The following is a 27,629-nucleotide window of genomic DNA, read 5'->3' as shown; positions in this document are numbered from 1 at the left end:
TTTTTTTTATTTTGGTCAGCTTTACAGGAAGAAAATATTCTGTTCACATGGAGCAAAAAAAAAGTAAAAAGTTGAAACAGTAAAATGCACTCCACAGTATTAGCCAATATTCCCAAAGTCCTTTACTGATGAAAAAAAGAAAAAGAATTTATTTCCAATACCTAAGGGGCTGAATCACCTTTCTCTCCCTCCCCACCCCCACTTTTCAGAGAAAACTGAAGCTTTAACAGCTTTTCCCCAGCAATAAAGGGAATTTCATGGCAGAACCAAAAATAAAACTAGGTCTTCCTAATGTCTCTACTTCCCAATGCAAGAGTAGCAGGAACTAATCATTATTCCACTGTTCAGTCATTGCCCATAGATATCTGTCTTTTTAAAAAATGTACAAGCATATGCAAGAGTGAAAAAGAGCATTAACAAGGAACTGTTTCTCAGGTAATCTGCCAGGAAGGCTTTGCTCAAGTCCCTTTTTGCTCCCACGTTCTCTCCCACCTGCAGCCATCCACCATGGCACAGCAGTGCACAGAGTCCCTGTGCAGCACTGTGGAAGATGAACTGCTGCAGTCACTCAATTGGCTCTTTTGCCTTTTCAGTGYCCCCAGACAGAAAGGGTAGTTCAAAGAAAGTGAACCTATTGCTGGATCCCTTCACATTTAAATCGTGCATGAGGAAGCCCTGGGTCTGATGAGTGGACCTACTCTCCAGCTGTTTCAAACATAGTAGCAACATCAAGGATAGCCAGTGCAAATACTGATTTTTTTAACTACTCTTTCAAAAATAACTTTTACAAGTTCTTTTTCACCACATGAAAGCTTAGATATTTTCTTGGCTCTTGGGAATGAAGGGCAACCTTGTAATTTGAGCAAGAGGAAGCCTGGAAGTGTGCTCTCCCTGGAGACCCACAAAGKAGTAACAACTGAGCCGCTGTGCCTCTCTTGTTTTAAGGAGAGGAAATATACAGCTTTGCTCCTTTCTGCAGGCACTGAGCCAGGCAGTCTGGTCAGGAAAGCAGTGGGAGCCAGAACAAATTCTGYTCCTCATGGCCTTGAAGTTGCTGCTTACTAGGAAGTATGAGGTGAGCAGAGACTGCTCCTTCCTCTGCTTGCCTGGAGGCACAATGCCCCTTGCTAGACTGGGATAAAAATGTGTTACAGGCATATGTAGCGATAGGTACTCTGACATACACCTGTACACCAACAACCTGCTCTAAAAGTCTCGTGTAGCAATGAAAGCAGGCAGGATGAGTTAAATGGCAGGCTGGGCTCCTTCCCATTGGTGCATCAGCCAGCTGAGTAAGAGGTAGAAGGGGTTTTTTATGGACCAGGCTTGTCAAACAAATCTTACATACGCACTACCATCATACCTTTATACTCCAACTCTGTCAAAGGCAAACCAGGCTTGGACACAGACAGCAGCTATACTTAAGTAACACTGGATTAGCTGAAGCACTTAAGAAGGGGCTATGAAGGAAGCTGCTGATGAATTAAGGGATTTCTTTAAATTTTTATTTCAATAAGCATTTTGACACTTTATTTTTCTTTAGGGTAGGGTGATAGAGTATGCACCTCCAAAGTATGTTACCAAATCACACAGTCTGGATCAGTACTTGCTTTCAATAGATACATAGAAGCACAGAACTACAGTAAGAACACAAAGGAAAGAGGTTCATCTCTTAATGAGCCAAAAGGAAGATCCTGAATCATGCTGCTCCCAGCCCAGGAGCTCTCTCATGGACCTGYATGATTTGGAATTTTCCTAATTGTTTAAAATGCATTTTCAAGAAGACTCTCTGCTGTCTAGGACTTCATTATGATCTAAAAAGAGACTGGCAACAATGAAAAAACTTTATTTTCCTTATTTGTGTTCCCTAAAGTTATTATTAATCTCAACTTTTATTTCTCTAGTTCTAATAAAGATTATGTTTTTCTTTCATTAGAAAAATATGGGAGAGACAAATGATCCATCATTGCAGGTGACAGATTTATTCACCCATGCAGAATGGGTAAAAATTCCTACAAATTTTCTGCCGTCAAATTCTGCAATGATTTCTCACATGTGCAAAGAACTGCAAAGCAGTAGGTTGGGACAGAATGGGATGAGTCATGGAGATGGAGATCATGATGACACAGGAAAAAAGAACTACCTTCATCTGTAATTCACTAACAAATTATCAGTAGATTAGTCCCTGACCACTGAGATAATGATTTCTAAATGGTGTGGGAATTAACTTTGTTCTGCAGCAGTTTGTGCTCATTTTATTCCTCAGAGACCTTCTACCTGGTCGATACTTTAATACCGCAGTTACTTTTTCCTGTAGCTGCAGTTCTGCAATGACTAAAAGCTCAGGTAAGCGTAACAAAAGGTGCAGATCTCTTGCCTTAAGCCTGCATAATGACTAATTCAATTGCTCACAACTTTCTCTATTTCCTTAGGAACTGAAAAGCTCATGGTTCATTTTGACCATTTTGTCAGAAACTGGATAGATTAAGTCTTCCACATTTCATTAAAAAAAATAGGGCTTTATTAAGAGAAGAAAAATTATCAGGCTACGGAAAGGAAGTTTGCCTCCTGAGGAAAGGAGTTTCAATGACTTCCAATAGGTAATTTGTCCAAATTCACAGACTCCCTGTGTTACCTATTGAAATATTTGAGTAGAGAAACTAATACGTACAACCTCCAAAGGGGGGGGGGGGGAAGAGAGGTAAAAAAAGACAAAGGCAAAAAACAGAGGAAAAAAAGAAAAATACAAAGAAAAGAAATGAAAAGAGAAAAAGTTATCACCTTGAAGACTCTCCACGTATAAGTTGCTCAGCAGGGAATCTGAGAACTGGAGCAGCCAGCACAGGGAGAGAGCACAGCAATGAAGGGCATGGTGTGTATCTCTTTCTCTCCTTCCCAAGGACTCCGCATCAGGACATTCAGAGGATTGCTCATTCAGCTCCTTCTCGACTCTGCTCACTGCCACAGTGACCTGCCAGGCAGGTGTCACTGCTGTCAGGCACCATCGTGCTCCCCTCCCTCTGTCTGAGCTTGCTCACCAGCAGCTGCTCTGGTTGGGATTTATGAGGTGCAGATCCTCTTCACACTCATTTTAAGAAGCCCGCAGGTACTGCCACGTTTATTGCTCCCTGACCTACTTTTAACCACATGCTGTTATTTAGCCCAGGACTTCTTTCTCTTATGTTGACAATGCAATCCTGATACAGGAATGGGGTTTGTTTCTAGGCATGGTCCCAGCATTAATAGCTACTGACTTACATTTCCTTTCTCTCCACCAATGATGGGTACATCTGTCCACAGGCTGTAAACTCATGTTTGATGACATTGTTGTTTTGTTCACTTGATAATTACTCAGTATGACATGGGAGTTCACAGCCATATGTGACTTCCCTGCTTGCACAGTCTAGAAAGATTTGTCTTTCCAGCAAGACTTCTCTGCCTTCAGGGGAATACATGTCAACATCTGCCTGCAGATGTTTTTATATGAAAACTTACTGTGAGTTTTGAATACATGGACACAAGTGATGCATTATACCTGGAAACAGGTAACAAGAAGGGATCTTTTGTGCCCAAACTGCAAGGACTTAAAAATCCAAATTCTTTGTGCTACAACTGTTGGTTTTAGCATTTCAGTACCAGAAAATTAATCATGGCACAGGTTATTGGACCCAGACAAATAATTTACCAGATCTGAAGCTTGAATCTTGGGCCTAAGCATCCTTGAGAGATATAGATGCAAAATGTTCAGTGAAYCAAACAGGAGTGTCTACTTGAGATAAAACTTCATTGCCACTAAACTTCCCAATGTTTAGTTCACAACACAGAGAAAAATTACTCTGTTAAAATAATTTATACTTTAGTGAAGTAAAAAAAAAAACCAAAACCCAAAACACACTCAAGTGATTGATTGCTTGAGTCTTATTCAATAAGTTTTTCTTTTTGTTTTCCAGTKGAGGTCCCCAGTGATTTTACAACAGACTCAAAACTCTGGGGCTGAATGGAAAAAAAAAATCTGGTAATCTAATAGGTTTGGTTTAGCTATTCCAGATTTACCCTGGATTCATCAGTAGTAGAATTTGGCCCTTCTTAAGAAAACATTAGAGAGCTTGCATGTTGCACCAGATAAGGAAATAAAAGAAAAAATAGCAAGGACAACCCCACCTAGTCGATGACTCTTGGAGTGGAGGTTTCAAACAGGTCATATAACCGCATGTCAAGCAAAATATCTGATGAGAAAATACAGAGGAGACAAAGTGGGTACTTTAAATTGTGTTTGATTCTTTCACTTACGCTGCTGTAAATCTACTCCAGCCAAAAATCTGACAAGTGTGACATAATATAGGAAAGTATCCTGGAAAAACCTACATGTAATATTTATAAATGATAATGCACTTTAACAWWCTGAMAAGAGAAAAAAAAAAAAAGAAAAGTTAACTGGAGTATATGCTAATTTGCACTTAGGAAAATGCTTTCATTGCAGAATACTTCAAGCTCCAAACACCCAGGGCACAGTGAAATGAAAATATTCCTTTTTCACTCAGCATTAGAAACMTTCCCTAAATATTTACCTGTGTGATAATTTGTTTAATTTTGTCTTTGCTTTATACAAAAAAAAATTAATACCATTTACTGATTGGATGGATAGCAAAGAAAAAACATACACCCAGAAATCCCTAAGGGGAAGCGTAAGATTTTTGAAAGTATTTATTTCATTACAATGTAAGCTGGAGTACATAAAAGGCTTTACCTATGTATGCTTCAAAAATGAAACTATTAATACATCWGTTACACATATAATTCACCTGAACWGTGAACAGTGTCTAAAGAATTTGCACTAGTTACTCTCTTGAAAGTGGCAGCATCGACATTTTCATGATYTCACAAATTTGTCCAGGGTTTATCCACTAAGACTTAAAAGCAAACCAAGAGACTCCTGCAAAAAGTAGCTTGTTAAACACTGTGATGGTTTGAGAAGCATTACAGGTGCAAAATGATAAGACAAACAATATAACTGGTAAAAACTTAAACTGTTTAAGAAATATTTGAAAAAAAAACCTGGCATAACAACTCCGGTTTCTCTTCCCTGCTATTTGTTTCAACTGGATATACAGTMGGCACTTTTGAGTCCAAATTCCTCTCTTCCTCCTATCCCTCATTCACATTTCTTTCCTTTGAGTAATTTATGAAAGTAGCCTCCAAATTAGCCTGCTGTTGTAGTTTAACCCCAGCTGGCAGCTGAGCTCCACACAGCCACTCACTCACTTCTCCCAGTGATTTGGGGGAGATTCAGAAGGGCAGAGTGAGAAAACTCATAGGTTGAAATGGAGATATTAATAGGCAAAGCAAAGCTGCACTTGCAARCAAAGCAGAAAAAGGAATTAATTCACTGCTTCCCATGGGCAGGCAGGTGTTCAGTCATCCTGAGGAAAGAAGGGCTCCAACACACACAGTGATGACTTAGGAACCTGACAAACACCATCACTCCAAATATCCCTCCTTTCTTCTTCCCCCAAATTTATATGCTGAGCATGWCAACATATGGTCTGCAATATCCCTATGGACAGTTGGGGGTCAGCTTCCCCAAATGCGTCCTGTACAAAGCCCTTGTGCACCACGAGCCTCCTCACTGGTGGGTGGGGTGCGGAGCAGAAAAGGYTTTGGCTCTGTGTGAGCACYGCTCAGCAACAAAGAAACCATCTCTTATTATCAGCTCCATTTTCAGCAGAAATACAAAATGCAGCCTCRTAACAGCTACTGCGAAKAAAATTAACTCTACCCCAGGCAAATCCAGCACTCCTACTGATTTCCAATACCTGMTTTATTCAAGCAGCTCTCAGAATTTAGTAAGCCAAAACAAACGAAAAGTGTGTGATTACTTAATCTGAGCGCACAATAGGGCTGACTCTTCTACCTTTTTTTGTGCATTTTTTGATTTGTGTGTCAATCTCTTAGTAGCAGTAATATTAAGTCAGAATAGTTCCAGTAATCTAGTAAACGTATGGGACYATTACAAACTTGCACTACATTATCWCAGAGTAGGAGCTGAGGCAGCAAAGAGGTAAAAGCATACTTTGTTACTCATACCRATACAGCCAAACAGAGCTGTTCTTTTAAGCCAGCGCCAATCTGTTGTGCAAAGTAACAGCAGAAAAAAAGAGAAATTAATAAAATGTTTTTTACTACAACCTCTCAACAGTACCACCATCTCCCTTTTTTGTGTTTTCTGGTTTCCCAGGAGCAATGACACTAGGAAAACACAAGGGCAAAGACAGGATTCTGTTAGATCTGGGTTCATTTAAGCAGAAAACACTAAGTATCAGTCCAAACACAAAGCACCAGCACCACTGTTACGCTTTGTGATAATGAATGTTAACACATCTATGGAGCAATCAATGGAATCCATGCTGTCAATCAGGAAAAGTAACAGTCACTCATGAATACTGGTAATTGAGACATAGCACTCAGAGAGCCATTCAAACAGCACAGGAGAGGTACAGCTTTCATGTGAATAATTTATTCTTTTATCACTTTRAATTTTACCAGGTATTTAGTTACAAAGAAACTTTTTGTGGACAGAATTTACATCAGCAACTGCACAATTTTTGTCATTRCTAGGGTACGACTAACATCCTCCCCATGTTGCTTAACAGTGMCAGTTTTGATCAAATAGGATTATTTTTTCCCAATTATTTTTTTTACTTAGTTTCAAGTGTAAACAYAAGTTGTTTACACTTACCTTTGCTGCAACTAAGATTTCTATTTTATGGAACCAGTTAACAGATGGAAACATTAGTTTCATCTGTCATTAGCATTTCTTTATTGAAGTCGGGATTTAGTTTTAGATTCAATGAAGGCTTTAGGCATTTCATTGCTAGGTACTGCAATGCCTCTKTACTATGGTGGCACCCCTGAAAAGAATCCAAATTACCTGTCTGGCMTTCCAGTACAGTGCACGGAGATCCTCACCTCAAAGTGGTAACCCAAAATACAGAGCCTGTCTGCAAAATCTTTCCAAAGAAAACTTGCCCAAATGCAGCAACTCTACCAAATCTATGCTGAATTACCCATGCAGGAGGTGGGGCCTAGAATCTACTCAGAATTCAATATACAGGAGCCTATGTGTGCTTTTGGAGGATTTGCAAGAAGCTCATCCTTGAGAAAGAGCCCCAGGAGGAGTCTTCCCCTGAACAGCCATCTAGATTTGAGAACACGTGCGCATGCAAACACACACGCACGTGCAAAGTGCAAGGCCTCAGATCAGTCTTTACTCAGCTTAAGGGAATTCAAACCTAAATCCTCTAACAGACAACCTTGAAAATAGGAGTAGTCTAGGGAGGAAAAATTATCTCCTGAAAAATTAGGCCAATTATGTCCCATTAAAATAGAAGGACTGTAAGATTTAGGGGACAGAAAGGCAGCAGTCTTTCAGAAATGTCTCTCTGGCTAGTCTCAGATCACTCARTGAGGATAACTACCTTGCTGATTTGTGAGATTTTTAGTCAATTAACATACAATGCAAAAGGCATAAATATTTAGAGATCAGGGACAAGCTCCAAGAGGGCCTTCAGTCCACTGGGAATCAGAGGGTAAGAGATGAGGACTGAATGCTTGCAGGCCAAGAAAGCMCACAAGATCTCCCTATTCCCATACAAACATGGTAGACTTTTGGCTGCTCTAGAAAAAATGGCTGTTTTAAAAGCTAAGCATATGCAAACACAACTTGAGGGTGGCCTGGCCCTTTAGTAAGTGGCTTCTGGATATCCCACKTGGTAGGTAGGTGTGGAACTGCTCTGAGCAGCTCCAAACGGGTGAAGGGGAACTGCTAAGCARCTCCACGTGTCAAAGAGACAGCTGTTTTTCTGTTTAAGTAAAACTGTAGGGYTCTGGAATGACAATTTCAGTCTTCAAATGCCTGAACACTATCTAAATTCTGATTTTAGTACCCAAGTTTGGTGGGGGGTTTTTTTGTGAAGATATAACTGGGGGAGAAAACAATTCTCAGCAAACCTGCCTCAGGCCTACCGGGGAGGAAACAGAGGCCACAGAGCAGGAAATCTGGCTAGAAACATGCCTCTGTTGTTAATCATCAGGCTGTGACTACGTAGAGTGTAAAAAGGAAACAAGTTTGATAGGCAGTTACTAATGAAGCCCAGACTCTGCCCCACTGACACTGTGCAAACAGTGAAATGCAGGTAAGCACTTGATTCAACATTTTTGCAAAAGAGGAGCTAGCAAAAATACAAACCACTGCAGGTTAATTGAATGCTTATTACTGTAGAACTTATTTCTTCATAGGGTACAGCAAACGATATTGGAAAAAAGCATATGGTTCATTCTGTCCCAGAATCTGGGGCATATTTTCACATCTTAAATAATGGAAACTTCCCAAAACTTTTTTAGAAGCATTTTCATGCATTAGCAGGAATGAAAGTGCTTAATTAATGTTTAATTGATAGGAATGCAAAAGCTGGCTTGATACCTCATTAATACTGTAGTATAAGAACTATACTACCTAAGTCTTTGAACTACGAAATTGTGTAGTATTGCAAGATAAAACAGACATTTCCTTGTGTGTGTTCCTGGTGACTCTATTTCAAAATCTGGCCTAGCACTTACATCTCTAGTTTAAGTATACACCTAAGTGTTGCACTACACAACTTGAAATATTTTCTACAGTTAACATAAAAATTATGCTGAAAGAAAACATATRATTTTTCTTTCCTGCTCAAGCTACAACTCTGCAATTTAATTTAGAGTCAATGTTTCCAAGGATTCTTGTCTGAGAATAAAATCAAATTTTCTGTGAAGAATGTTACCAAGCTGTACTGCAGCTAAGATAAATGTTACACTCTGCAGGCCTACAGCTCCTGCCTGGCTGACGCTTTAACTAGCTCACTAGGGAACAGGCTCACTCGGCTAAGAACTACTAGGATTGGACCCCTGTTTTCTATAGAATGCCTAACCAGATCAGATGCATTAAAACACTGTGCAAYAAAGATGAGAAAAGAAACAAAAAACAAACATTAAAGTGAAGGAACGAAGAATCTATGAAGTTCACTGTTCTCTTTTGTAAAGATGGTGTCTCTTACGACAGAGCCTGCTGCCTTCCTTTGGAAAAAGCAATTATGTATAAGAAYGCTAAAATCCTGTTTAACAAAAACATCTTAATTAAACATAAAAAGACCTGCTTTCTTCTACGCAAGGTCCCTATGTAYTTCTAAAATATGAATCTATACTAGAGCTTTGAATATAAACAATTCTCTGCCACAGTCCATGCCAGTTCCATGCTGAATATTCAGCAATGTACCAGCAAAAACACAAGTTCTTTTTTCAGGAAAGGTTTTGCAGTGATTTACCATAAAGCTAAAACATTTGCCTTGTCTATTGATTTCTTTTTTTTAATAAAAAAGGTATAAAATAAATGCATGTGCCCTTTTCAAGATAAGTCTGTCTGTGTAGACATTCTACATTTTTCCAGTTCTGAGTRACATGACAAAAAGTATGCTCCAACTTTCCAGAGGCAGGAAGAAGTTTTGTATATTTTTGCCTTATTTAGATGCTGCCCCACAAACAGCTCTCTTGGGCAGTTTAGAAACACAATGACAGTGTACGCCATCAGCACGTACTGCAATTAACAAGGACTTATTGATTAGCAATCATTAGTTTAAAATAAATAAAGCAGTCTCTCAATCAAAATATAGGGAAGTAACATCATGCTAGTGCTCAATATAATTGACATGTGTAGCACATTCCTATTTTTCATGTCCCCTTTTTGATGGTCTTGAACTAAGTGGGAAAGGCCTTTTGCCACAGGTTGGTTTAGGCTAACCTTCCTTGACCTGCAGCTAAAGAGCACATGAAGTACAAAGCTTTTGCCCAACTCTAGTGGCATACATGGTCATGTCAACTGGTTGCAGTTTGAACAGTTTCAGGTCATTTTTGTTATAATTTAAAATCTCTGATTTAAAAAAAAAAAAGTAACAAAACAATATGTCTTTTCAAACAGAAATAATTACCTTCTTCAAATAAGGAATGTATCGACAATTCATACATACTACAAAATACCACATTTTAAAAAGGTAACTTTTTTTTCTTTGCATTCCAAAACATGTGGCACGCATTTGTGTTACTTAAAACATTAAGTCTGGTATCTGTTAAATCATCTGTGGTTGAAATTCCTGGGACCATACAATGCCACAGCTYCCTTAAACCATCTATTGCACCAGAAATGAAAGGCTGTGATGTAGATGTTCTTCCTATACTTTTCAAACCCAGGAAATAGTTGGTTTAACACAAAAACAAATGCAGCTAAATTATGTTACCAGCAGTATTTATCCCTCAGTATCATCCCAGAGGGAAAAAACCACAAATGACAGAAAAGGCTCCAGCCCAGATTGCAACTACGTGTAAACACACAACCAACACTCATGTCCCATTATGACACTTTTGTCAAGAATATTCTAGAAATCCAAGAGTAAAAACATTTTTTTGAGATTGGGGATTGGCACAAACATCATCCAGAGATTATCCTTTATAGCAGCTTTTACTTTTGTGTGCTTGGCTTTTCACACAAAGCACAGCAAACGTGAGAWGAGTTACAACTGAGTTACAATCAGCCCAACATCTTGAGAGCACAGATGAGGGAAGGGGAACTCCCTCTTCTCWGCAGACACAACTAAGAGGGTCCCCTCTGTAGGTGGGAGCTTGTGGATCTGCAACCCAKCTACCCTCTCAGGAAGCCAGAGGCAGGCTGGCCACCTTACAGTAATGGGAGRGAGCCCTCCTGGTCCCCGGTTTTGTCCAGCCTCTCAGGCAGGGTAAGCACAAAGGGTAGGAGGACACCCTTGACATCCAGGGGAGCTTTAAGAAGCTCCCCATCAAAGGTGCCCTTGAGCCCACCATCTGCTTCCACCTCACCGTCCTGGGCTAGGGTGAAGCGAAGAGTGCCGGTCCGGTTGACGCAGTAGATGGTGTTGCCCAAGGGRGCACAGCGGAAGGGTTGGATGGGGCCACCGCTGGGCCGCAGGCTGGCGCACTGGCTCCAGCACTTGGCCACCGTGTTGTACCGGAAAACTTCGACACCACCAGCAGTCCCGCCGCCGGGACCCTGCTCCCCACCACGGCCACTGCTCACATCRAAGCGGTAGATGAAGCTCTTGAAGGCCACCATGTCAGCAGAGCGCCGGCGGCTGCTGTTGTAAGGGCACTCCTGCCACTCGTCACGCTTGGGGTCATACTTGAGCAGGCGGTAGAAGAGGGAGCCTCCTGACACATAGATTTCCCCGTTGCAAGTGGTGGCCTCGTGAGCCACAGCGAAGGCACCCTTGGGCAGAGGTGCCACAGGGCTCCAGCGGTCGGCCCGTGGGTCATACCGTTCCACCGTGAAGAGGCACTCACCCCCCACAGCGTAGAGGTAACCATCCAGGGCCAGCAGCTTGAGCTGCGAGCGGGGCTGAGCCAGGGGCCGCACCTGGCTCCAGCTGTCGGTCAGGGGGTTGTAGCAGAAGACCTTGTCAGAAAGGCGGGCCCTGGGCTCGCTGCCCACCGGCCCCGTCACAATGCCCCCTGCGAGGAAGAGGTAGTTGTGGAGGACACACATGGCGCAGCCCTTGGCATTTGCCTCCTCAGGAAGGCGCGTCAGCACTCTCCACTCGCCGCTGGCCTCGTGGTAGCAGTGAATGAGGGAGCCACTCTCCTCCAGAGAMACCACGGAGGAGGGACTCTGGGGCCGACTGCTCTCGCGGCTCTGTGGCCGGCTGCCGCCACCCGGCCGCTCGAAGGCGTCACTGACCTCGGCTACCAGGAGGCAAGGCTGGCCGGCATCCATGCGCCGCTGCAAGATGAGGTCCCGCTCAGTGCCACTGAGGCGGCCGTAAACGCTGGGCTCCCGCAGCACCTCCAGGTAATGATCGCTCATGAAGCGATAGGCAGCCTCCCGCAGCTCYGCCAGCCGCTGCTTCTTGGCCAGGCAGAGGAGCTGGTAGCAGTTGCCGAGGCAGAGCTGGGCGCGCATGGCCTCGGCGGCACAGTGCAGGGCGCAGGGCATCTGGAGGACGCGGGCGCCGCTCACCACCTCAGCCAGGTTGTCGTGCCGCACCTCGCCCATGCGGGCCGTGTACACGTAGTCGATGAGCAGCCGCAGCGCCCCGTAGCTCACCCCCTTCACCCGCAGGACGTCCCGTGAGGCGCGGGCACGAAAGTAGTCACTCTTGGCCGCCAGCACCGACTTGTGCGCCCGAATGCGGCGGCCCGACACCTCGATCACCAGGTCGGGCTCCTCCGGCGGCCGGTCCCGCGGCCCCACCACCTCCTCATCCTCCTCCGGCTGGCAGGCGGCGTTGTTGATCTCCCACTGGCTCTGCAGCACTCCGGCGCCGGCCGCGGGCGGCTGGGGCTCGGCAGCGGCGGCGCTGAAGCAGAGGGAGGAGCTGAAGCCGCAGGGGGCGGCGGGCGTGGGCGGTGGCGGCGGCGGGGGTGCGCCGTTCGCGGCCCCGCTCTCCTCCTCCTCCGGGGACGCGCTGCTGCCCTCCATGGAGCCGCGCTACCTGCGCCGCGCCTGGTCCGTGCGAAGCGCTGTCGGCCGCCGCGGCGCGGCCATCACCTGCGGGACAGACCCAACAGCGCTCAGCATCCGCGCCCTCCTCCGCTCCCCCGCGGCTGCTTTCCCCCCCGCTTCYCAGCATTACTATTCGGAGCCGCCGCTCTCGCAGGCGGAGCTGTCTCTAGTTTCCAGGGCTAAACCGCCGCTTCTCCTTTCCCTGAGAGATCCACCCTGCGGCTCGGCCGCCTCCCGCTGCCCGCGGCTAAYTGCGCTAGCTCGGCCCTCGAAAACCTGAGCTCTTCTCGTGGGACAGGGATCGCCCCGATGAGCACCTCAACAGCCTGAAAAGCAATTCTGGTTTTCCCGTTGCCCTGCAAAAATATTAAGCAGTTTGCAGCACTGCATCCTTTTCATRAGAACTGGTCCCTACCCTGGGCTGGGTAATGAGGAAATATCTCATTTAATGGTAGATATTTAGAAGTAATATCATAATGTATTCACCTTGTGCAACTATTTCAGTAAAAGGCCGAGAATGCAATCTACTCTGGAAGGCAATTCCTCACTAGCCAAGYTTGCCTTTGCATGACCTTCGTGAAGTTTTCTTCATATCACTGCTCCTGATATTCATTCCCCCTGTTTGAAAGAAAGGGTAGAAAGATGATTATTTTTAAATTTATATATTCTTTTTTTACTTAGAAGCTTGGGAGTACGAAAGTTATGTTTCCTTTAATAATCTATCTAGAGTATCATAAAGGCACCATAAGTWTGCTAAAAATTCTAACTGTTTACAAAATATACAGAAGTATTTTTTTCTGTTCTTAGGACAAGAGCAATCTCACATTTGTGTAGCAGCATATGTAGCTGTAATGCATTAGCAAGGTGTAAATCAGGCTTCATAAAGATTGCTTCATGTATTCATTCAAAGGTTTATAGCTTCTGTTAACAAAAAGTAGAAGCGAGGAAAGAAAAATCACAATAGATAATTAGAACATGAAGTCTCTTGCAGGAAAAGGCAGGATACAGGGAGGGCCTGGCTGTAAGTAGGTTAGTCCCTGTCAACAGCTGTACCTTCATTTCATAAATGTAGTTTTTAGAATTTAATCAAGTGCCATTTGTTTGCCTCATGTTTGTTTATGAATTTCCCAGACTYGGTTTAAGTTTTGATGAGTGACGCACAAAAGTTGTTCAAATGCACTTAATATAATTTAATAAGTATCTGCAGCTCTGATTCTATTTTTAAGGAGGTTATTAATTTCCATTAAAATTCCCTCTGTCAGTTTTTTSCCAGTCCTCAAGGAACACCCATTTCTATGTAAAATATGCACTGTGGCTTCCTTTCAGCAGACATGATTCATTTACCCTATTAAATTAGTATTAGGGAAATCTAACTTTTAAATTTTTTTTTTTTTTCTGAAAGCATAATTGGTGAGTGACATTGTCTGGAAACCCCTGACACAGACAGGAAATCTAGAAGCCCATACCTGCAATGCAAACTTTACTTAAATGAWAATATCAGTCTTCTCCTGTGGCTTTTTATTTTCTGCACTTGCCTGGTGAAGGGCCTTCTACTACATTTGATCACATTCAGTCACATTCACCGAATCAATGCTGAGATTTGGTTTCTGGGTATTTGAGACTTTCAGATCCTAACAACAACTTATGTAAAGATAAATAAATTTCTTTTTAACAATAAAACTTATTAGACTTTCACAAATTTTGTATTCCTCATCTGAGTGTTTAAAAATCTGGCACTTAGGAACTTTCTATGACTGTATGAACTCTGAATAMCTTTAGTGGCAAATTTGCTGCCATCCAGACCCAAACTCTTTAGGTCAAGCTTTACTGAGTTTCTGCAGCTTTAACTAGACAAGAAGAAATGCAGTTATCTGTGTGCACACTCAGTGTGTCTATGGAAGATGCACTGATTCATTAATAACTTAAATATCTCTGTTGACGTGATTATGGTTTTCACTGCATCTTTACAGTACACAGAGCAATTACTGTAGCTGGCACTGGCAAAATAACAAAGATCCAGTGGATGTAGCTATGAAAACATCTACAATATCAAGCTTCAATGTCCAGTTATATTAAGAAAATTTCTACAAGTATGTAATTTGTGTCTGCTCTTTCTCAGGCTGAGTTCCCCAATATTCAATCCTCATCTCAATGCAGTTCTGGATAGCTTGGCTTCCTCAATTATAAACATTTAGTGGGTGCTAACATACTTTCCCTCACTGCTCTCAGTATGATTGCCTTTCCTGACACATCTCACTTCTGACACCACTTCTCCTAACTTCTACTTATGTACTCCCGCTACAAGAAGGAATGAGTAGCTTCAGATAGTTTCAAGCTCTTGGTCTATARCTTGATTTTGCAAGTGAAACTATATAGGAAGAATGAAAGAGAATGCCACCAAAAATTAGAAGTATGGATAATTAAATGAGAGGATTCAAAACCAGTTATCTAACTAGAAGTCTAATATCAGTAATATCTCTGTATGGTGAAATGTATTTCATGCAYTATGACTCAAAGGAAAATTACCATTGAGAATATTCAAATGAGTTAAAACAACAACCAGAAACTCTTACCTTTTCAACTTTCTCAGCTAACAGAAGGGAAAAAAAAGGGTGAGATACTCCTTAAGCATAGCAATCATACCTTTTCCCATATTCAAATATCTGCTTGTCTTAGATGTTCGATTTGACACTGAAATGTCATTGAGAAARAAGCTTGGTAACACCTGTGTTAACRATCCCCTGAGGAATCACAAGGAGAAGGAAGGGGTGATGGTAAGGCWGACTAATGGCAAGCAGCAGAAGAATTCTGAAGAAAATTATCCTCTGGTATATCCAGAGGTAACTACCAAGAATATGTTGAATTTCATGAGAAGGACTTGAATCAAAGTGTCACATGCAACTAAGGCAACAAGGAATTATATGGGGAAGCTGAAGTCTTAGAAAAGCTGAAAGAGGGTTTGGAGGACTTTGTCARTGACAGCAATGACCACTCCAGCAACCTCTGTCTAGTTGAAAATAAAATAAAGAATTACACAAAGATGAAACTGAAAAATAATTTAGAGAAATTGTGGAACCTTTCCATTATTGAGCAATACGACTGATCTGAGTTAAAAKGTCATGGATTTAGTATGAAACAGGAAGATGCTGAAAGGGCCCGATGGAAATACAATACTGAACTCCTTCTCTGTTCTTTTCTTATCTACAGTGATCAAAGAGTTGTACTGCTGTTCTGGCAACACAGAACATTCAAAAATTAGAGGTACAGAAGATACTGACACTTGATAGCTGCGATGATTCAGAAGAATCTGATGCCCAGTGATCTCGTCTGGCTTAAAACAGACTTGGTTTTAGCACTTTTTTCAAAACTCACAAACAGGATAGGTACTGGAAAAGGAAGCAAGCTGTTGAGAGTACATAGTACCTTTGGACTGAGGTCACCTTTTATGCWGGGAACTTTTAAGTCAGAAGCTGAATTACTTGATCTGAAACTGTTTTCATTATCATGGGCTTGGTCTAGGGATGATGTAATGTTAATGGACAGAGGAGCTGCCAACAAACATGAACTGTATTTACAGACTTGGCAATGACACACAATATCCTGAATGTGTGGCCCCAACCTCAAATGCTGTGAGACATTGCTCAAGTAACAGCACAGATAAGAAGGCACAGTATTTCTGACAGAGAAACTGTAATGAAGAGCTGCAGGTAAAGTTTCCTGGCACTGTGTTCATTTGGCAGTCCTTCTGATAAAATCCAATTAAACGCTTGTATTGAATTGTTCTCTCTTTATTTTTTTTTGTGCAGTGCCAATAGCCTTTGATCCAAATCACATCCTCTAGCAAGACCCTCTTTCTCCRGGGAGTATGTGCATGTGGGAGGAACTGGATTACTGCTCTCCAGTTCACAAATGGAAACGGCTCTGACTCAGTCTCATGGTAAATAAAAGCAGTGCTTTCCCTATCATAAGCAACACTAATTTACATAAGGAGGCCATCCTCCCCAGGAGACTTACCAGTCCAGAAATGACAGAATACGAACATTCTGCTCCACCTTAATCCAGAAAAAAATGCTCTTGTAAAAACATGGGATTGCCAAATTTTACTTCAGTAGAGAATTCCCTAGGGATAGGGGGTRTCATCTGATTGAGATGATGAAGGCTTCCAAAGAGGCAGGATCATCAAAAGAGAGAAAACATCCCTTATATTTATTTTAAAAACTAAACAATGACTTAGAGCTGGCCAGGCTGGAGACATCCAGCTCACAACAAAAGGCAAAATCTTCTGGGAGGCAGAGTCAAGGGTAGAGTGGTTTGCATACTTGCAAAAATGGTCTGTTACACTCCTGCTCATTGAGTAGATCTGTGAAATTTGGAGGAAAAAAATGTTCTCTTTGTAGATAGGGAAAACATCTGGAGCACAAAGATGCCATTTCTCTGAACAATATTACACCACTTGGATCCTATTACAGATTTAAACTCTTAACCACTTGATTAACCTCCTGTTTGTAAGAAAAAAGTACAATTGTCTTTCAGTGTGCCACCTCAAGAAAAAAAGCAGGAAAAATAATTTTTTTTTCTCTTCCTTTTTTAAAAATAGGTACAATACAATCCTAGTGTCTTGCCTTGACTTCTGGATGTATGGCTTTTATAGTATTGCATTCACACTCAAGTGTGGATGCAAATTTTTGCMTCTCAAGGTGCTGTAATTTTCTCACAACATGTAACAGAGGTAYGAATGTTTTTATCTCATAAGTACAATATTTTCATACAACCACAAAGAAAAATAAACACTTAAGAAYTGCAACTTATGACTACAGACCACACAAGAAACATGTGGGCAGCAGTTCCTCATCAGAAACTCAAGAGAAAGAAAAGGCTGTGTGTGTCTGGACAGGGAGGAAGAGAGAGAGGAAGTAAGTCATAATAAAAATATTATCCAAAGCCTGATTAAATTGATATTATAGCTAACAATTCCAMACTAAAAACATACAACTTCTAAAAAGTCATCATGACCAGAGAAAAGGTTTCCTAACAGTGATATCCACAGAGACAAACATTCTCTAAAAAGGAAACTATCTTTTTTTAAGTTCCTTCCAGTTTAGACTCTTCAGAAATAGTTAGGGAGGAGTAGTGTCTCTCAGGAGTTCTCACAGCAAAAAGGAAATAACACTCCTACAAAAGCAAAATTTAGCAAAGATTAAGTGCAAGTTCTCTCCAATATCTCTTAGAGCAAAGAAAGTCTAACAAAAAAAAAAGAAGTCAGAAATAAGTTTTGAGTGACTATAATACCTTTGGGAAAAATTCCAGGGCTGATGTGATGTCTTTATCATTAATGCACTACAGATTAGGAGATAAGTATGGCATGGCAATACCACGGTGAATGTGACAAAACTTTTTATGCAGAATTGCTGCTAATTCTAGACATGGGCTCGCAACTACAGTTCTAGATAAAAGGTGAGAGCAGCTAGCCCAATCTGTGATAAACTAAAGTTTGGTTGCTTTCATCATATCTGGGCACAGCTAACACTACATTAAATTAACAGCAGTACCAAACATATGAGCAGGGTGCTACAGCTGAGGGAARTGAGGAGTAGCCATAGGGAAAATGTTACCTCTCCTCTTCAGCATTAGTAGGTTTGCAATGGAACATGGTGGTTGAACGGATGGAAGCATGTATGTTCCAGGCTTGACATTTTAGAATTAGCATTTAAAAATCTGTGAGAACAGAGCAAAATACCAAATTATTTTTAAAAACCCCACTTTAGTGAGAGACTCAGAACAGCACTTGGCAAGCAGACACAGGCTTACTCGGTCTCCACACTACACATCAGTTTTAATCCAGCTCCCAAGCCAAAAGGTGATACCTAGCATAGGCACCCTCTATCAGCCACTTCCATGACTTTGGAGAAAAAGCGGCTTGTGCTCATAGCCTGGAGAACTAGTAGAGCAAGCCTTAGTCAGCCTGAGAAATGCAGTGCTGACACTTCTTCAGGCCTTGGTATGTTTGTTCTGCGACTTGATGACTGTGCCCAAGCGTAGGCACATGAAAATTCTGCACACTGATGGCTTTCTTAGGCTGCTGAAGAAACCCTAAGCAAACCGAGTGTAAGTGTAAACAAAGCAAAAGATTTACGCTGCAGGGGGGGCGGGGAAGACCACTAGAGTATGTTGTGGATAAATTAAGTTTACATTAATTGATGGGGAAAGTGAAAGATGGGCTCAAGAAAATCTATAGAAGGTGACCAAATACACATAAAATCCAAAAAATGCATTCAGCTGAGGGGGATCCCAAGTAGGAAAACGGTCAGAGTATTAAAATTCAAAGATGAAGTAGTATCCCATGGAGAAATACACATTTTTATCCTGCTACATACTTCTCTCAATACTGGATTATGGTTTATGTAGGAGGCAGGATGCTGATCTAGGTGGACGTTTGATCTGACATGGGAAAATCCTAATTTATGATGTGATGAAGGGGATCATGAGTGTGTCCCTTGCTGGATGGCACTTGGGAGGCAAGGGTAAATGMAATTTGACAGGAGCAGACTAGTTGATCCAGAAATCCTTTCTGACCTTAAATTCTGGAAACTGCCATACACCAGGAGCACTCACTTGAWGCAAAACATCAGCTTGTGATGATTAAAAGCCTCATTTACGCATTAGTGTGTAATGTACTGTAATGTGGTAATGTTGACTGCAGAAATGCTTTTCAGTATTAAACTGTATTGTCAACAAATTGCAAACATGTTCAAAGTTGCTATGAACACTTTGGCAATGCTGGTACTAATAAAGAAGGAGGAGAATATCCACTGAAAAGCCAAGTTAAGCAAACCAGCAAATTAGTTTAGACAGATTTTTGAAAATCAAAGTAGACGCAGGCTTGGTTTTGCATTCCAGAAGAGCACTTGATCTCCATAAATGCACTGCACTCTTCTGACACACCTGCTSTATATTGCATTCAATACAAAAGATGCGGGAATGTATTGGGAGGACATTAAATTCCTGCTTTCAGATAAAACTCCATTTTGATTTTAGTATCATTATGGAAAGAACATACAGATTAAAGAGCACCAGAAATCTGCCAAAATATGTCACCATTGTGCTTGAGAAAGACCAAATGTGAGCAGAAACAAGAGACTTCAAAGGGAAGCAAAGAGTCCCATTTCTCTGAGACTTATGCCTAAGAAAAGAAAGTAAAAGAAAAAATTCTAAAGGAGGCAATAAAGAAAATACTTCTTTTTCCAGACAAACTCTGAATCCAGTACTTTAGAGAAAAAAAGCCCCACTTTTAGAAACTGAACAGTCTCACTGATTTATTGACAATTGAAGTAAATGATGCATAGAAAGGTAGAGGTCCTCCAGATAATGGTGAATGGCACCCTTCTCATTTTTGGGCATCATATAGGGTTGCTTTGCCCAGATATTTCTTCAGGCTTAAGGTTTACAGTCATTCTAGCTGCAACTAAAAGTTAGACTACAGGTGGTTTCATTTAAAGAAAAATTCCAGGTTCCTGCAGACATTGTCTCTACACAGACTTTGGACTGGATTCAAATATGGAGAGACCTGCCACAGTGCTAAACATGGCAAAGACTAACTTTGAGGGCAGGTTTATCTGGCAGTTGGCATTGCAGCAAAGATGTAAGACCTAAGACAGCCAGATCAGATAGCAGAGCAAAACCTCCAGGATGACAGCCTTAATCTGAAAGGAGGAAAGGAATCAGCTTGCACAGACTTCTCTCTGCCTTGGAAGAAATGCTGCTGTTGGGCCTGTAACTGTGACCTACTAGATGACTCACAGGAGTCTGAYTTATTTTATTTATTATTTCATGAATATCAGGCCAAGGTGGATAGATATAGGGCCATATTCCCACACAGAATTGACCTGTGGGTGGGATGCACCTCCCAGTTCTCCTGCAAGGGCAGAGACCAATGCTATTTGTCTGAGCTGCACAGCACTGCTGATCTGTCTGTAACCAGCTCTTGGAATGGAATCTGGAACACACACACAGGTTCTTACCTGTGTGCATGGGTGGGTGCAGTTAGATGCCAACTGATTTGGATCCCCAAAAAACAGTGCGTGAGAGCTACCAAGGATTAACCAGGAGAAAAATACCGAAGATCATGGTGATGAAGTGCTTAGCTTTTGCAATCAGGGGACTTCAGTTCTTGCTTTGGGTGCTTTAGCCCAGAATCCTCTGCAAAATAAACCTAAATTACTTTAAAAGATAGCAGTACTGATTCTTGTTGCTACTTTGCCTTTCTGTACAATAATTAGAGCTCTGACCCATCCCCATGGGAAACTTGCCACTGCCCCTTCATTTGCCCAACAAGACTAAAAGACCCAAGTATCAACCAAGTGCCCAAACTCTTCTTCAGACTAAAGCAGTATTACTTTTCACAGAAACATTGAAAAAAAGTTTCTGAGGATGAGGAAGAAGAATCCTGGGTTCTGTTCCCTGACATAAGAGAAATTTATGTACTTCTTCCCATTCCATTTAGTGGGTCAGGACTCAGCTGTATTGCCTGAAGATCTAAGCCATTCTGGCTTGTGCTAAGATTGAAAAAYATTTTGGCTGATCTCAAAGCACAAGTGCATGCTGCAGTCATAGGTACTTTCCTGGCAAGCCTTTWCTATTAGAAGCACCTGTAGGCTGTCAGCCCAGATTTCACCAAACAATKGGAATGCTTTTAGCAGCAGGGATGCAACTGAGGGCTTAGCAAAATATGAAACTAGTCCATGWATTCATTGGAACTGAACAGGGAAAGAAGAGAACATTTAGTGTGCTGTTTACATAGCAGAAAAAAAGCCTGTTTACATTAGCAGAAGCTAACACTTGCTGACTATTCTGAGACAGAAATAAAACAGGTTTCTATTAAAATACTCTTATTTTCATGTCTTGACACTTTCTGCCTTGGATGCATAGCATTTTTTACTTTAATGTGAATTTCATATGCTGAGCCTGGGTGTTCAGGCAAGGTTTTCTGGCTCTACTGATTTCTCTAAGATCAACTTTTACATCAAGAATTTAGGGCAGTCAATTCAGTATCTCCCACTGTAATGTTTTTTCCATTGAACAAGGCAGACAGATAACAGTCAAGATGTCTAAATTTAAGGGACAGGAAAGATTGCCTGGTTATCTAATCTTATTCCTGCAAGACTAGGCCAAAGAATTTTACTCCTGTATCAAGCCARTAACTTCTGGATGAATTAGGTCAAAGCATTGATCTGCTCAGATCACTCATCTCACATGTATTCAGTTTCTCCATTTTGGCCAATGGCCTTGATGGAAAAGCAGGTGTCAAATGGATCATCCTGARTATCTTGAAGAAATATACATGCTGCTTTTCACTTTGGAATTTTCTTTCCCCAAAATGATCCATGCTTTCCTGTAGAAACATACAGACAGGCAACACAACCATGAAGGGGGACGATGATCACTGGAATGTCCCATCTGCTTCTGGACTTTCTGACACTAAGTACTGTAGCATGCCTGACTATTGTATGATTAAAACTTGTCATTTTCAAGTGCTACAGAATAAAGGRTTATTAATGCATGCAGTTAAATATGCATCATGTTCAGCATCTCACTGCTATCCTTGCATTTATCAGMAACCTGGACAGAGCTGTAGTAAGAAGTAAGAATTTCACATCAGAATGCAAGGCAGAGACATTTGCTTTTATGGCTGTGATTTGGGAGGTGTGAAAAAAATCTCAGATTTTTTTAGGGGTCCTGGTTTATGGTTCTGACCATATAGAGATTTTGGTGTTTCACTTCTAAGTCTAAACTTTGGTTGCTTCTGACTAGAAAGATTTTAAATACRTATCAACAACATCTCCCCAAAGCAGATACTGAGGCTTTTCAGCCACTGCCATGTGAAAATCTGCCTGATTTTGGGGGTGCAATCCAAGTATTTATTTCCCATMAGGATGCAAAATGTCTTGGCAGAAATACTGTCCTGGTGTTGGACTAACAGATTCTTGCAACTAAAAGGTCTTCTGTCACAGAGAATGAGTGGTGTAGACCTCATCCTGAACAACAAGAAGTAGCATCAGTGAATTTTATCACATGAATGCACATGAACAGCCTTTGCCCTCCTTTTCCTATATCACAATGTAAAACTTCCTGGGACACACAGCACTGACTAACTCCAAAGCTCTCACAGCAATAYACTTAAATGACATTTACTTTAACTGTTTCTGTATCTAGTGTGGAAATCAAACTTTGGAACTCTAGCATAATTGTTATTGAAGAAGTATATTTGCATACTGCTCACTTCCATGGCTTTGAATAAAATGAGGCTTGTGCTAATAGCCTGCAACTAGAAACTGCCACCTAAGCTTCACAGAGAATTTTGATAAAGCCAGAGTCTGACATCACTTTAAATCCCAACACCACTGCAGTAAAGGGAAAATTCCCCTTAACTTCATAAGCATCTGGATTTCTTACACTGTTGTACTGRGTTTGCATGGCAAGGTTTTGGCAGTGGGAGGGCTGCAGGGGTGGCTTCTGYGAGAAGCTGACAGAAGCTTTACCAYGTCTGATAGAGCCAGTGCCAGCCAGCTCCAGGACAGACCCTTTACTGGCCAAGGCTGAGCCCAGCAGTGATGGTGGTAGTGCCTCTGGGATGATAAGAGTTGAAAAGAGGAAARAGTTACTGCACAGGAGAAAATTGCAGCCAGAGAAGACACAAGTGAGAATAGGTGAAAGAAACAACTCTGCAAGCACCAATGTCAGTGCAGAAGGAGAGGGAGGAGGTGCACCATGCACTGGAGCAGATTCCCCTGCAGCCTGTGGTGCAGCCCATGGCGAGGCAGCAATGCCCCTGAAGCCCATGGAGGTTAATGGTGGAGAAGAGATCCACCTGCAGCCTGTGGAGGATCACACACTGGAACAGTGGATGCTGTCGATGCCATGACCCTGTGGGAAGCCCATGCTGGAGCACATTTGCTGGCAGAACTTACAATCCCACAGAAGACTCACACTCAAGCAATCTCTTCCTGAAGGACTGCACCCAATGGGAGGGACTCATGCAGAAGCAGTTTGTGAAKAACAGCAGCCCATAAGGACTTATGCTGGAGAACTTTGTGGAGAACCATCTCCTGTGGGAGAGACCCCTTGATGAAGCAGGGCAAGACTGTGAGGAAGAAGGAGAAAGAGAGACAATGTGTGATGAACTGACCACAATGCCCATTCCTTGTAYCACTGGAGGAGGGAGGAAGGTAAAGAATTCAGGTATAAAGTTAAGCCTGAGAAGAAGAGAAGTATGGCAGGAAGAGGTTTTTAAGATTTGGTTTTATTTCTCATTATCCTACTCTTATTTCCCTAAGACTGTTTTGCTCATAAGTTACTGGTGAGTGATTACTTACTGTCCTTATTTTGACCCATGAGGCTTACATTTTATTTTCTCTCCCCTGTCCAGATGAGGAGARCAGTAGTAGAGCAGCTTTGAGAGCATGTGGCATCCAGCCAGGGTTAAGCCACCACAACTGTACCTACAAATGCACACAGTAGCTTTTTTTTGAACTAAAGCAATGCAGAGAGTTGCAGTAAAAGAAGAGACGAAGAAAGCTACAGGAGAAAAACTGAGTGACAGAATCAGAACATTTGTTGTTCACATGCCATCCTCATAGCAAAGGGTTGGCTTTAAGTTCTTACTAACACCTAAAATACAGGTTGCAGAAATAATAGTTCATCTCCAGAGCTTAGGACCTGTTTTTTAAATCTACTTACAAGAGAGGAGGAAAGAAAAAAAAAGCAGAACTGCTTCCAAGAAAAAAAAAAGCCAAACTATTGTATAACTCTGACAGGTTAAAAATTTGAAATGATTCAGAAGCCCCGGAGCCTTCCAGCAGTTAAGAGRTCCAAAGCTGAGATGCAAAACTTACTCTATTCCTTCAGCACTCCTGGAAGAGTCTAGTGTCCAGAAAAACAACAAACAGCTTGTGCTAATATATGAATGTGCAAATGTAAAATAACTTCAATTAATGCAAATCATGTCGTGACAGACAATATAACAGCATGGAAGCTGCCTGACCAACTTGTGTTGATTTGTACAGAAAGATTGCGGTTTCTGACATGTTTCCGAGTGAGTTAAAAACGGCTGTCAACCTGTCTGTTTCAGCCAGAGGCACAGCAATGGCAGTTGGTGAAACATCACACCTGAGAAGCATTTATGTGACACATCTTTCCTCTCCCTCTCTCTCTCTCTCTCTCTCTCACACACACACACACACACACACACACACACACACACACACACACACACACGGCAAAATCTGTAGAACCACTGGGCTTGTTTTGGATTAGATAAACTGACTTAACCAATCATGAATTCCTACCATCCTTGCTGATGAGGTATAAGAAACTGGGAAGTACCAAATGTGTATTGCAGAACAAAGGACCCAGCCAACTCTTTTTTGCATCAACATTCAATCCCCTATATACAATACTGACCCAGTCCTCCAATCCTTCCARAGCCAAAACTAACTGTTAGCTTCCATGGAGCATTTTAGGATGAAGAAAAAGGTGCAGCCTTGCCAACACTAAGGAAAGCACAGCATGAATGGTCCCGATCCTGCAGAGAGTTGCACACAGATTTAAACTCTGCTCACAGGACTAGCCCCACTCRTAATGCCAACATCTGCAGTGTAAACTGAGTGCTTGCTTAATTAACTGCAGAAGGAAGGCACAATCTCTATCCATCCACTGTGTTGTCAATGGTTAAGAGTTCTGGCACAGGGAACTGGGGAGGAATGCATGGCCCAGCCTAGGGAAAGAGCAGGGTCCCTTCCTGCTCAATGACAGCTCAGTCATAGATCAGGTTAAACTGGTTGTCAAATCCTGAACTGCTATAAAGTAATTCTTTTTCAATGAAAGGAACTAATCATGCCTGTTCGCTGACAAAACAACAGAGACCAAACACGAAGAAGAAACAATAGATRATGACAATTTCCCTGAAAAATAAAACACCAGACATAAAAATGTCATGTCCTGAGAAGGCTAATGAGATAAAATACAATGAAAATGGGCTCATTTTTAGAATAGGTATTTTCAAGGATGCGAAGTGGTATAAAATTACTTCTCTGCTTCTGTTCAGAGGAAAGAAACAGGCCAACTGCAATGCTGCACAATGTCAGTAGGGATAAACAGAAAAATCCCTACAAAMTCCACAAAGGATCTCACCAAGAAAAGAATGAAATATAAAAAGAAGTTTAATTCTAYATTAAAAGAAATTTCAGGATTTCATGTTTTATTATACCTTCTTTAGCAGTCAGCTGCCCCCAATGTCTTCCTGCAAARGGATACTACAGGATGCTGAAACCCYGGGTWAGTACGATCTGGATGCAGTCATCTAACCACATCACTGTCTCTACAGTAACCTAGGCCAGCCCTAAATACTATAATCCTGCTTTACTACAGTAAAGCCAGTTAATGGCTTTCATTGAATGTTCCTGCCAAATAATGGTGCTCTAATATTTATTGACATTTCAAGTCTATCCATCTCTTTGGACTATTTGTTACACTGAAAGGTAATGCAAGCACAGCATTCRTAGAAGAAAGGAAGCTATTACACATTTCAGTCTGTTGATATTACCAAGGTGCAGTCCTGCAAACTCCAGCTACTAAGTGACACCAGACTTCAGTGGCACCACTGCCAGGAGTGTGTCCTGCAGATCACAGAGCAGCTGGGACAGACATGGGACCAGACCTTAGYTCCTGGCAGGTTCCCATCAGACAGTGCCATTAGCAGTGGATGACCAGAGGATCCCATTGGCATGCACTGGATGTCCTAATTAAAGAGTGAATAAATGCTGTGTKATGGGCCCTGGGAAGAGGAGAACACAGAACAAGCAGGATGGGCCAGACAGTTAAACAGGGGAGCAAATATTACTTTCTCCATACTAGTGACAATTTAATTATTTTTCACAAACATTCCATTTAATTCCTTTTTGGGAGACAGATGGTTAAATCCCTGAAAAACAGAGGAGCCCTTTTGCTTCTCAGATCATACAGAAGGAYTGTTCTATTTTATTGGTTTTCTATTTTTTATTGCCCTATTTTTTTCCTAGCTTTTTGCTCCAGTTTTCTGTTGTTCACTTTAACTGCTGTGGAAAAGCTTTACAGAATATTATTTCTATTTTTTCTTGATAGGTGAAAAAAGTTGACTAYGGGATTTAATACTATCATTTTCTGTGCTACGTGTTAGCTTGGATTCAGGAGTCTGCTTTTGGTTGCTTTAAAGAACCAGACATAAAAACCTACCGGCTTCAGACAACTGAAATTCACTACGAGTTCTTTTCAGGCATCTTCCAYCCTGTAAAATCCTGCACGCGTCTGTTCACCCAGAGCTCGTGTGTGCTTTTAGTAGGATGGGGTAGCACGCCATGAAGCATTTACTGCGGGAAGCAATCTCCTGCTGTTACACATCCCTACACGCTAGTGTAAAGAGTCATTTAGGTTTTTAATAGGTCAGCAGGATAAAAAAATACGCAGGCATCAGGGTTGGCTCGTCTGCGACATATGGAGAAGGGATATGGGGGTATGCCCGGCCTCCCCGCTGGCCAGGGACAGTGGATTAAGGGGGACAGAGGGAAAAGCACGATTAAACCTGACAGTGCTCCAACATCCTCCCTCTCACACACACGGCTACATCGCGGCTCACACCGCGGATATGGGCAAATACCGGCACCAGCGCTAAGCGGAGCCTCCGCACCCCGGCCCCGCTCCCGACCCGCTGCCTCCCCGCTCACCTTTCGGCCGACGAGCCCCGCRCCGCTCCGGGGCAGCTCCTGCAGCGCCGCGGCCCGGGCGCCTCGCCCAGGGAGCGGGAGCCGGCGGGGGAGGCCAGCAAGGCGGCGGGGGAGCAGCGGTGCGATGCCAGGCGAGGCAAATGGCTGAAGCGCAGGGGCCGGGCTGGCGGAGGGGCCGCGCTCAGCCCCTTTGTTCGCCTGGCAGGCGGAGGGAGGAGCGGGCACGGACCTGTTGCTGCCGGCAGCAGCTCCCTGCGAAGGGCAGCGGCTGAGCCGAGAAAGCCGCGGGATGTCCGCGCTGCCCCGCGGGGCTGGGGCTG

General features: G+C 42.4%; 1 protein-coding gene across 1 annotated transcript; it reads right to left on the bottom strand.

Moving 5' to 3' along the window:
* On the bottom strand, positions 1-27,629 carry KBTBD11 (kelch repeat and BTB domain containing 11). The gene is made up of 3 exons (XM_057372080.1): positions 27,310-27,629; positions 13,043-13,174; positions 1-12,601 (listed from the first exon to the last, which is right to left on the bottom strand). Exon 3 carries the CDS (start codon positions 12,530-12,532, stop codon positions 10,760-10,762), a length of 1,773 nt encoding a protein of 590 aa, XP_057228063.1. The 5' UTR covers positions 12,533-12,601; positions 13,043-13,174; positions 27,310-27,629; the 3' UTR covers positions 1-10,759.

This window comes from Malurus melanocephalus, unplaced genomic scaffold (assembly GCF_030028575.1).
Source record: "Malurus melanocephalus ecotype Western Australia unplaced genomic scaffold, MMel_1.1 scaffold_6, whole genome shotgun sequence".
Classification (NCBI taxonomy): Eukaryota; Metazoa; Chordata; class Aves; order Passeriformes; family Maluridae; genus Malurus; species Malurus melanocephalus.
The sequence above is the reverse complement of the archived record's forward strand: the minus strand, read 5'-3'. Positions and strand labels throughout refer to the sequence as shown.